General features: G+C 39.7%; 1 protein-coding gene across 5 annotated transcripts in view; it reads right to left on the bottom strand.

Moving 5' to 3' along the window:
* LOC101479692 (FERM, ARHGEF and pleckstrin domain-containing protein 1) overlaps positions 1–12824 on the bottom strand; it is a 70203-nt gene that overhangs the window by 53211 nt on the left and 4168 nt on the right. For all 5 annotated transcript variants that reach the window (XM_076880210.1, XM_076880207.1, XM_076880209.1 and 2 more), the window contains exon 2: positions 7027–7254. In XM_076880210.1, the coding sequence (XP_076736325.1) occupies positions 7027–7200 (174 nt within the window). In that variant the 5' untranslated portion in view covers positions 7201–7254. The remainder of the gene's footprint in view (positions 1–7026; positions 7255–12824) is intronic.

Below are 12824 nucleotides of genomic sequence, written 5' to 3'. Positions count from 1 at the left end.
ATGTCAACAGCTTAACTCTGGAGCTAAGGAGTGAGTCTGTGTGCGTTCCTGCATAATTTGGCGGGGGACTTGTAGCTCATTTATCACAGGCCTTGGGGGACTGCTAGTCTATCAAATTATGTGGTCTATTCTTCCATCATCCTAATCCTCATAACCATCCCCCCCAGAGTCCTGTATCTTTCCCCAGCTCTCTTTTTAGACAAAAAACAAACACTCACATAAGGTCAGGAGCTGACACAGATCATAAAGCCACAATCCAATCATGCAACAAAAACCTTTATAGACTGCATATTGCGACAGAGCACGTTCAAAATACTCCACCATCCTCTCATTCATGCCATCGTTAATAAAGAAACCTAAAGTCTGGTTTAATGTGGCTATACTGGAAATACTTACAGGGATTACGTTCAAGCAAGCATCATGCTAGACAAGACAATACAAGCAAACAGAAACCACTAATCAACAGGTAAAAGGGATTTTTTGCAAACTCCCTATTAAATCGTCTGAGATGGACTCAAATGGGATGTAGGAGTGAAAGCTCCAGGAGGCCACATGTGGCTCCATATGTGTAGGCCTAAACCACCTGAGGCATTAAAGGCATCATATGAGCCAATGATATTTCTTAGTGAGGGTGGGTCCACAGGGGACAGGCATAACAGAGATAGACCTCATATTTTTCAACATAATGCAGAGAGCTCAAGTGTGAAAGCACTGCAGATGTCTGGCAAATAAAGGGACCAGCTGCAGGTGCCATCATCGAGGACCCCAAGGGAGTAAGGTATGTCCAAACTGTAGCTAAATGTACAAAACAATAGGCTGAAAAAAAAAGAAAGAAAAGCATACTATATACACACAACTGTGTGTATATAGTATGGACCGGCCTAACATACCAATCAGTGGTCAGCAGTTTTCTTTAACCCAGGTTTTCTTCATACGTCTAAGTGCGGTCACATAAAAGTCACAGACTCTAAGGCAAGCCGAGAAAGGACCATCTATGTTAGAAGACCTGGTCATAAAGTGTTAGGGCTACAAACACTGAATGTGTGTGTGGATGGGTGGATGACTGGTTGTGCAAAGCGCTTTGGGGTCCTTAGGGACTAATAAAGTGCTATACAATTACAGGCCATTTAGTCTTTTAAATCTATAAGTAAATGTGCCTACTTACCACTCTGAATATGGTTTATGTCTAACGTGACAGCTGACATTAGAGCCCTTAAATGTGATTTTAAGAAAACTGGACTCAAACTGTCCCCTACTAAAAGAATATGTGGAAATCCTTTTAGCATTACTAAACAATTTTATTGATTAATACCAATAATCTGTAACTCAGGAGAAATTTTCAGGAAGAAAAAAAAAAGAAGCACCTTTTAACAGTTGGTGTTAATCTTTAACTCTGAAAATAACCTGTTCAGGTTAAGCCTGCTGTACCCGTTCCATCATCACCATACCTCACCCTCTTAATCTTCCATTACAGTGCACACCTGAGTTTCCCCGAACCTGGCTGTTTATAATGAACAGAGATATAAATTCAATCTATGCGGCTAAACTGGCCTTTGTGGGGTTTGGAAACTGGGAGGAAACTGGTACGTGAGGAAGAACAAACAGAGCATTTGTTGGGGATTATTTTGAGCTATGGATTAATAACGGTGTTCCGGTGGTCATTTCCATCAGCAGGCTGTTGTAGGTGAGACTGAAATGTGAAAAAAAGAAATGAAAATAATGTGTTTTTCAGACAACAATAGAGTCCTGTGGTGCACAGGAATGGACGGGCTGAATTTTTGTTCAAAAGAAAAGCTCATTAGTAAGATAAATGCAATGCTTCTATAGCATCCTTTAAGGTGGTAGTATACTTTAAAATTAATAAAATTTTCTCCCTCCGAAGGAAGGGAGTATGTAATCCACTATGTTTGTTTATGTGTTTGTTAGCAGTCTAGCATCCACATATCATTTTTAAATTTTGTGTGATGGTAGCTCGAGCTGTTTTAATTAGGTGAAAAATCAGGTCACACCAAATGTGAAAAATCTGTGAAAACTTTCAATTACCCACAATTTTTTTTGTATCGTCTTCAGACTTTAAAACAACTTACTAACCTTCGGGGGACATGAGTACTTAGGTTGGCTAAATACCTTGACCTTCGTTGTTAGCACCCAAGGTCAAAGCTGACCTTACTAAAAGAAAAAAGAAAAAAGGAAAAACACAAAATAACGAGTAATACACTGGTCTTATTGATTATCGTTGCTATTGCAGATTTTGGTATGTAGGTTATTTTGCTTCCCCTTAATAACGGATGCTGTGGCCTGTTGAGAATGTGAAACGGTTTTACTTGTGAGTCACACGGCAAAGTCTGTTAATGCCATGCAAGAAAACAATCAGAGGAGTAGGTCAAAAGTTTAAACCTTTGTGCATGCTTGAAATTGTCTGTGTTGAAAGCTATACTGTTAGTTTATGCTCCATTCAGCATGTATGCAAACAAAAACACAGACACACACATGCACGCACATCCTGTCTACCTTTAATTATTAACCAGCTGGGCGTGACCTCTACCACTACCTCCATCTCTGCCTCTTTTACACATTAATAATGAAGACTGAGTGTGTCTGTGCCTCTGTGTATGTGCGTGTGTGTGTGTAGCCTCAGTGGTCACTAATGCAGTGTGTGCCTACGTCATGTCATGTCATGATGTTTTATTAATGTGGTGTACACTCAAATAATATACATTTCCAAAGATCAGCTCAAAGAAAAAGGCTGATAGATATAAATAATAAAATGTTAACTATCAGTAAACAAAGTGCTGAACGCACAAGATGATCTGCCCAGTCTGTCGTGATTTCAGGAGAAGTTTTTAATGAAATTTCATCTCTTTCCCTCTGAACAGCAGAGTGCAGTTAAAAACTCTGCAAGGTCTTCTTTGGATCTAATGGATTCGACATTAGCTCTCACGGGAAATCTGAGAGACAGAGTCTGTTCATGGTCCTGAACAGACTCCAGACTGAAAGCCTGAGGATACAGCTTCATGAACACCAGAAATATCATAGGAATCACAGACAGTTGAGCATGAAAGACAGAGGCTCATATTAAGAACGTGGCTCTGATCTTAGAAATGTGTGTTTATAAAATAAAGATGTCACAGTAGTCCATTTTCAGTGGGGTTTTTTTGTTGACCCCTGCTGTACATACACTCTAAATCTTCCCCATGTCTGAAGTCCTAAATTTATTTTCCATGACAAACCAATTTATTTGTCCTGGTCTGTAGAACAAAATTCTGGGGTCGGCTTCACAAAAAGATGTGGCCTGTGGGATTAAACCAGTCTGAATTTTGTTCTTATATTACTCTAATGTGGGTTAGACTGATTAAAGCTAAACGAATTATACATCTTACAAAAAGGCTAACTCAAGCCTAAGACTGATGTTAAGGTAAGAATCAACAAAGAAGGAAAACTCAGAATTTGTGGTTTGCCAACACTGCTATGGCAAAACCACTCAGAGGGGAAGTTGTCCTTGGATGCTGCAGGAAATATAGAGCAGTGAGGTCATCATCAGCCATTCTTTCTTGCTTGCCTTGGCCACAATAACAAGCAACAGCATCAAAACTCTGATACATATTTGCGCTTTGTTGAGATTTCATACAAACAGAAAGTTTCCTACACTGCTTACAACGTCTACTATTGCAATAAAGTGAAACATTCCTGCAACTGGTCATGTTTTTCCTCATAATTCTCTGTGCCACACAATTTGTGTAGATAGCAAGATAGTTAACGACTAAACCGCTTTGATGTAACTGGATGAATCAGGCATTTATCTTAGTGGAAGTGAAGGGAACAAAGGGTCGACACAGCCAAATGCCTCGAGTCACCTTCATGTGACAGATCCCTGTTAAATGAATAATTTATGCTCTACTGTTTTAACTGATGCAAAAAGCTACTGCTAATATTGATCAAAACATGTGCAAAGCTTCTCAATATGTGCAGCTTCAAACTGAAGAAAGTGATAGGCCCATACAGTTAGCCTTCCAATTAATAGCTAGCCAAGACCTGCTAAAAATATAATCATTATTGTGGTTCTTGTAAATGCACATTTTATGATAATCTTGAGACTGCACATTAACCAAATCCATATTTCTTCAGGAAGACTGATTATAGAGCGTGACTGCAATCAGCACAGCTGTGATGCTACTCTGCTACATGTGCTGCAGATAGTGCTTTTTATATTGTAAACATAGTACTGGAGCAACTGCCGTTTGAAGCCCAGAAAACAGACAGAAGCACTATGCCTGTTTAAACAGGCTGAATTAATGTGCACTCCTAACTATCCCTTGATTTTGGAGAAATATCTTCATTTCCTTGTAATTGGTCTCAAAAGTGGTTTAAAACAAAGAACAAATTCAAGAAATCAACCCCAAAAAGCTTTAGTCAACATTACAACAACACTATGGTATGTCTGCATTGTTCTTCATGTGCTAAAAAAACAAAACAAAACTAAAATTAAATGTATTTTTAATATTTATTGCCCCTCTCCTGCAGCAGCCTGAGGTTTGCTGATAACAAGGTGGTTAATGAGCTACCCTTCTACTTTACCTCCACTGCAGTGAAAAAATGCCCAGTCAAGTGCCAATGCTAGTGAAAGCTGCAGGCTTATCTCCTGATTCACACATTCGACTGCACCTACTGCACAAATACACTGGAGGCTATTGTAACAGGAAAAAACAGATTAGGTGAGTCAGGCTCAATAGACAATGTCCCCATTATTTCACCAAATTTGTAAGAAGCACTGAAAACAACTGTCATTAATTTGGTTGGTTCACTTCCCATGTTCCATGTTTCTCTGCTCTGTTCTCGCTTCTCTCCTTCTAGTTCATCTTTTATTACATTTGGCTTTTAAAACAGCAACGAAAAATAAAAATAAATAAATAAATACATAAAAAATATTACTATTTTAGTTTCATGCTGCTGTTTTCACCTGATACTTCTGCTCTCCTGTGGTGTAAAGAGTGAAGCTGAAACAGGGTCCAGAGAGACAGACCAACTCATACGTGTGTGAGAGGCTGTGAAAGGAGTTGAGGACAGAAATAGATAGAGAAAAGAGCTCCCTGATATGAAGAGGGCTGCTGCTTTGTGGAGAACATCAGTTTGTGGAGACATCAATTTAGTAGTATTCACACACAGATGACATCCCCTCACAGACACCAGATCCCAGGCCACTGTCAAACTGTCCAATCATCCACTCAAACACATCCTGAGGTACTTTCACTCCAACAACCGCATGCATTCTTGGCCATTTCATGAGGACCAATTACAGCCCCACAGACCAGCAGCTCTGAATGTTCGAGAAGCCAGCTGAGACAGTGATTCTTTCTGGATTCTCTCTTGATTATCATCACAAAGACTCCCTAAATCTGAAGCTGAAAATACAGCAGCTGTTTTTTTTTAAAGACATGCAAATCACCAAGGAAGGCTTGAAACCAAACTCTGTGTCAGCCTGCAGCAGACATTAATTCTGAAATTCGAGGATACGCCCACCCTGAGATGACATACCACAGTACCACAGCAGCAGCAATGTGATTAAAACTGCTGTCTGTGCCGCCTCTCAAAGGACGCCTTTAAAAGAAAAAAAAACAAAACATTAGGAAGTCAGGGAGCACAAGTAGACGCGCATGACATACTCAAGCTAACAAGGAGATTCAAAACACATGCAAATATTTATGAAGCAGGGTGAATACTGGCTACAGTAATATACAGTTATGTATGTTTATGATGGAGTAAATGACAGAAGAGGGAGGCTTAAGGCTAAATAAAAGCAAAGAAGAAGAAAATGAAAACTTAGGAACACAGGACAAATGCAGGACTGCTTACTACATATACACATGCCATAACAGCAATCTTTTTATAAAAAGGGGAGCAGGCTTAGTGTTTAGAAAAACACAAGCTGCTGGGAAGTAGTCAAAAAAAACAGAATAAAGTCTGCCTCTGTCTGCAAAGCCAAAACAGGAGTCTGTAGGTGTGGTGTGCTCGGACAGGAAGCTGGCTTCTGTCCCACTTCCCGTGTATCACAAGGAAGTGGAGATTGAAGATAAGACTCAAGGTGGATGGAACAAAATGAACCATCTCTATGGAGCAAAAACTGGTGATGAATTCCATGGGGACTGTGGAAAAATAGTTTAACATTTTACCCTCCTTTTCTGCTTGTATCAGTTAATAAAGTGACAGTTTAGCAAGAGGGTAATAAATAAATGACAAACACATGCTTAGATGAAGAGAAAATGGAGAGAGGCTTAAGGAAACAAACCAATATCTTATCTGAACATTGAAGGCAATAATGTCACTCTGCAAATGCTTCCTTTTCGTGATGCCAAAAATCTAAAAAAGACTATGAAAGTCATTTTACACATTCTGAACAGAAGCACAGGTTTATTCTTTGAGGCTTTTGTGCTACCCAAGAGCAGCGATGGTTTTATAACAGGCTCTTAGGTAATAAATAAAGGGGCGCTTTGGAAGCACATCCTCCACCAAGTACAGAGCAGCACAGACAGTTACACAGTTATCGTGAAATGCAATAGTGAAATGCCAGTGGATCGCCAACCAACAGGGCCAATACAACTGAAGTATCCCTCATCTTGATATTGAACCCAGACTTGCTCTCAAGTCATCCATCCATGAGTGAATGTTGCTTGTAGTGAAAAGTGTAAGTCCCAGTCCATTTACCAAATGAAATGAAAGCATGTAAATATTTTAAAAAGCAAAACAACAAAAACAAACAAACAAACAAAAAAAAACAAATATGGAAATTTGATGGGTTAATGGAAAGAAACTAAACTCATGCACTGCTTATTTGCAATAACAACACACAAGAAGGTTCTACCAAGCTGAACACCTGTTTTACTCCCATCACAACCACTGCTGTGGATATTTTCATGGACAGTAAGATGTGTGCAAACCTCACACATCCACTCTTCACTTCCCACATGTTTATTTTAAATCCCTCTGGATCACTAAAGTATGCCTGCAATAATCCAACATTATGTTACTCACCGATATTTGGAAGACTTCCTGTGTGTCATCAAGCATCTGCACCCTCATGGAGACTTGGCGTCCTGGAGGCTGGGCAGGAGGGCGCAGACCTGGCTCTAGGGTGGACACTCCAAAGCTTTCAGGAGCACCCAGCCTCTGCCCGGCTGTGGACGACCTGTCGGCTGGTTCGACCATGATGACAGACCTTACAGTAAGAGGCTATCGAGCTGCAGGGACCTCTGTTCACGTCTAGTGGAGAAAGAAAAGAGAATTTTCTGAAAATGTGGGATTGGAGTTTGTCTCTTTGTATGCTTTGGGCCCTCACTATAAACAGTACAGTTGCATCACATCCTGTGTGTTAGTAAATCTGCATGCACAATTTCCTTAAAAGGCATCCTGATACTGCTTTTATAGGAATTCTAAATCCCTTTTGTGGGTGTCTGAAGGACTAAAAACGTCATTAGCATTTAAAGAAACACAGGCCAAACTGCATTAATGCAAACCTGAGAGATCTCTTGAATAACTGGAGGTTATTCTTGAAACATGAAAATAAAGGACCTGTGCACCTTATTTAAAAAGAAAAGAAAAGAAAAGAAAGGGAGTAAGAGGTTCTTTTGTGGCACTTTGCTTGGAGAGAAACTCCAAAGTTTAATTACTTCAAGAAATGTGTGAAATGTCTTCCCATATTTATCCAATCTTTGCTTTAAATTGGTCTTACCCAATGTACAAACCAAAAGACATTTAATCTGAGTTCTTTAGTGATGAGCTTTATTTATTTATTGACTATAGTGATGAAATGAGTGCATACATAGCATAAACTTCAGACAGAATCAGACAGACTTGCTCACACCTAGCTAGACACTCATGTATCCCAGCTGCAGAGCATGAAGTTGGGATTTCCTATGAGCTAGTCACAGAGCTCTGTTTAAGGCCAGTTCAGACTTGAATAAAGCGTCACAAGTAGGGCAGATGAGATACGGTCTGAGAACGCACAAAGACACTCAATCTGTGCCCCTCACCCCCTTTGCTTTCATTCAATTACACAACACCCCCACCTCCATCCCACACTTGATAAACCTCAACCTCAGACAGTAAATAACCCCTCAGGACTGCTGGTGATATCACAGCTGAGGAATGTTTTAGAAGACAGTCAGGGTGGGGGGCAAAGGACGAGGGTAACACAGTGCTGCGCTGCCCTGACACACTAACACACAGGATCAATTATCCAGCGTTTCCAGCAATGCTCAGCAGACTTTGAGGTTTGTGTCTGGAGAAAAATTAAATATTAAAAAAAAAAGAGAGAGATCATGTACAGAGGCATTTCTTGTCAATAAATCATGACATCAATGTCCACTTCTAACCCAGTAGTAAACATCATTTAGAAAACACAGCTTCTTGTTCAAGGTCAACATAATTGATCATTATTATCACACAACAGATGTAGTGTGACTGTAAACTATGAGTCATCCACTAAGCTGCAGTGGAAAAAATCAAATCAAATCTGTTGTTTCCTTTTCACCAACAACTCAGTTTGTTGTAAATATTTGAGTGGTGCAGTTAGCAGGGAGACTCCACCATGGCAAACATCCACCCCAACTATGTGAGCTTCATTCACCACTTCCAATGCCGGGCCCATAATTCAAGAGCAAATACAGTGTGTCATAGGCTTGATGGGAGCTGTCCTGTTCCAAAGACTCCTATAAATGTGCCTGAAAAATACAGCTTTCCTTTGCCCAAATCTGGAGAATCAAACTGATGTATAATTTGTGGTTTTACGAGGACAGGACACTGTGGTGAAGCCACTGTGACGAGTATCTAGTTTGGGGATAAAGTACAGGTTGAGTGAATTTTTTGAGCCAGATGTCAAAATATTTAGGCAAGCAAGGTATGCAGACAAAATCCTTGAATGTTATTCACAAAAGCACAGTCATAGTTTTTGCAATAAACCACAATAAAAATGTTACAAAAAGGCACCAGCATCACAGATGTGGTTGAGAAATCCAGGTAAGTGAATCGAGTTAGTCTAACAACACCTGTTGCAGCTGTCTGTAATGGTATTATAACCCTTTCCACTATTAAGTACTTGGCTGGACTCGATTAGCCTTTTAGGGTTTTCTATTAGGTGGTAGTACCTGGGACCAGGTCCGTTTTTAGCACCTACTTGGCCGGGGTTCCAAGCGATCTGAAATGCTCTAAAAATATGATGTCAACAAGTCAACAAAAAGCCATACACTGAGCAGCAGGTATAACATTGATGTCCTACATTGTTGTGTTGTGTTTGTGCCACATACACTGACTGAAATGGACTTTCAGCCATGTTCGATAATGACCCCATCCATGCACATTAGGGTGTACTCAATCATAATGGAAAACGACTGAAACCAAGTACACTCAGTTCGAATAAGTACTAGTCCTCTGAATAGGGCTATTATGGTTCCTGTCAGTCAAAGCAGAAAGGCCCCAAACTTTAAGCTTCAACAGCTGAGTTATAAGAAAACTTAGACTTCGCACAGATGTAACAAAGGGATAAGGTGGTTGTAGAGGGCTGTATTAGTTGCTGTATTCTGTAAAGCCGGTATTTTAACATGGGACCCTATGGGGATTGACCCACTTTTGGAAACGGCCTCAAATGGGCACTAGAGGAACTACAGTTAGTGGCACTTCCTACTTTGGCTGCCACATCTTAACATTTTGAACTGTTGGTCAAAATAAAGAAACTTCGACATCTGTCTTATTTCTTTCATGATCATTCAAACCTTATCAAACCTTTATTTCAAAATTGACCCCAGAACAGTTGAGGTGATTTTTTTCCCCCACAGAAATAACCAGGCTAATAACACCACACTGCAATAGAAAAGAAAAACAAAAAAACAGCACCATCCTTAGTAATCCCTTCACATGAACACACAGGTTACTGCTTCTCTACACCTCAGTCACAAAACCTGAAACTGGAGACGTACCAAGGAAGTGACCTGACAATAAAAAGGGATCTGACATTCAAGTTACTCATTACACCAGTGGGAACACTCCTTTGTTTCTGTCAACCACTTCTGCAATGAAATGAAAGTGCCATGCAGTTGTTCACTGGTAGCTGTAACGGCTGGAAGCACTGAGACAGTGACCAACACCTTCCTTTAAGCTATAGTAAAACTTACATGCCACTGTCCTGCTTGACAAAACAATGTTACATATTTTAAAACTACAAACTTAAAGCTCCCTGTATTACCCAAGTCAAAAACCAGTTTTATAGCTCTAATAATTCACTGACAATGACGTATCAATTGCCCAGCTGATATTCTGCAGGCAGCAGAGCTGATTTGTTGTCTGCATGTCTTCAGTCTTTTAAAGAAAAGCTCACATAAGGAATCTACTGGGAACTAAAATAAAAATAATACAGATTCTTCCATGAATGATTTCAATGACTTCACCATCATAAAAGAAATCGGAACCTTGATAATAACACACTACATGTTAAACTGACAATCAAATTCACCACCAATTAAATCTAGAAAGAGGGAATTTGGAAGCTGGGATTTCATCATCTCCTCTTTAGAGCCTGGGAGAATTATACATGGAGTTTTGTTGTGCAAGAGAGGAATACAGAGCAAGCTGCTCATGCAGGCACAAAGGAAGCTACTGTGGGAGCTTCCAGCAGTGGGGCTTTAACTCAGGGGGACCTAGGCCTCTCAACCAGGCTTTGAACTAGCTGAAAGTTTCCCAAGAGTTTGCCAGAGGGAAGCCAAGCTAAGAGAATCGGATGTGATTGCAAGTGCATGAGAGACAGCCTTATGTCATACAGGGAGAAAAGTTACCAATTTGATTCAGATCGTTTTCATACAAAGGATTACCAACTCTGACCCCAATCTGTTAAAAAATTAGATAACGCTTTGTCATTTTTGAAGTGAGAAGTCTGACATTACATAATCTGTGTAAGCTTGCACAATGGGAAGAGTCAGTCGGCTGTGAAACAGGTCTAGCAATCAGCAGTTTGGTTAAAATGTCAAGGCCAAATGAGATGCAAGAAGCTGGAAGTCTGTACACAGACTGATGAGTGTGCTGGTTAAAAAAAAAGCTAAATTATTGACAAAAGGAGCAGCAGAAACTGTGCTGTGAAAAAGGATCACTGATCACAAGATGAAACTAACACAGGTGCACTGCTAGGCTAATGAAGGGAGCTTTGCAGTCATATTTAAACAGCACTGTGTCAGGGCCACTGTAGAGAGAAAGTAACACGGTAGAGCTGGGGTAATATTCTCAGAAAAACTCTGAATAATACAAACATTTACAAATAGTAAGGACCCACTTGCCTCACCTCATAAGGTTGGATCAGCATTGTCATAACACAATCATTTGATCATAATGTAATTTATAAAAAAATTAGAATATGCATGCCGGGGAAAAAAAGTGTTACACATTCCTTGAAATGTCTGTGGAAATCTTTAAACGTCTTTGTTTGACAAACAGTCCCAAACCTGAAAATATTCATGGAAGTACTGCCCACACAAATTTAAAAGACTAACTAGCACATAATCTCTGGCCTCAGTTACTTTTTCCTATCACAGTTATATCAGGATATTACAGATATCCTGCTAGTGGCATAACACATATGTCCAATACCAGAGATAGCAAGAGAGCGATATGGCCCTCAAAGATCCATGAGAAAGGATTTATAAAACCTTATTTGGTGGATAACGTCAGCAATCAAAACTACACAAGTAGTTTTGATTTCCTGTGGTAACTTAAATGAAAGCTCATTTAGATAGTGCTTCAAAGTAACCGCCAAAATAATGGCCCAGAGGCGTTACTAAGATGCCCATGATACCAGACTTGCTCATAGAAGGACTTTGACTTTGACCACCTCTGTGGTAGCTCACCAGCAATCAGCGTGCTACAGTGCAGTCCTGGGATCCCTTTCACAGGTGATTTAGCCCCACTCAAACCTTGAATCATATGACCAGAATAGCAGACATGATAGTAGGGTGGGACTAATTCTGAGTTCCAGATCAAGTCAGAAATCAAAATTTCTGAGTTCCCAGTTTAATCTGGAATGCCCCCTTAACTTGAATTTCCTACTCAGAAAGTCAAAGCAACCCCAACAATCAAGAATGAATAATACAAGATGGCAGCAGTTAATGTACAAGCAGTAAAACTGTAAAATTTTTAATCTGGACTGCCGCCGTTGTATATTCATGACTCGCTAAACAAGCCATATGCAGAGCACTGACTAGGCTCTATCCATGCGTGTGCCACAGGCGTGTTTTTAAGTTCCGACAAACAAATATGCTGTATAGCTAGTCATACATGAATGGCTCTACAATGCTAAAAACCAAAACAAATCCTGATTTTCTTGCTTTTCTGACTTTACTGTTGGAACACACTAGCTAGGAAGTGAAGTCATTCTAGAGTTCTGACTTCCAAGGTTATTGGAACATAGCTAAAGTCTCCAAAATTCAAATTCAGACTGTAACCCATTCCAAAGCGGTTCATTTATGGTGTGAATGTGATCACACCTCAATCAGAATCAAATACCAGGTATACGTTGTAGAGATGGCACGATACCACTTTTTTATGTCCGATACCGATATCATAAATTTGGATATCTGCCGATACCGATATGAATCCGATATAGTGTTTTTTAATCAACAAAACTGTTTTTTAAATATCTTGCTGCATTTTGTATAAGTTCATACTCAAGTTTAAAACAACAACTACACTAAAGCTATTCTGTTATACCTGTATGCAAAAAAAAATATTTCATAGTTCAGCAATACTGATCAATCTAATAAACTTAAACCTACACCATCCTCCCTATTCTGGTA

The sequence above is a fragment of the Maylandia zebra genome, linkage group LG23 (genome assembly GCF_041146795.1).
Source record: "Maylandia zebra isolate NMK-2024a linkage group LG23, Mzebra_GT3a, whole genome shotgun sequence".
In the NCBI taxonomy this organism is placed as follows: domain Eukaryota; kingdom Metazoa; phylum Chordata; class Actinopteri; order Cichliformes; family Cichlidae; genus Maylandia; species Maylandia zebra.
The sequence above is the reverse complement of the archived record's forward strand: the minus strand, read 5'-3'. Positions and strand labels throughout refer to the sequence as shown.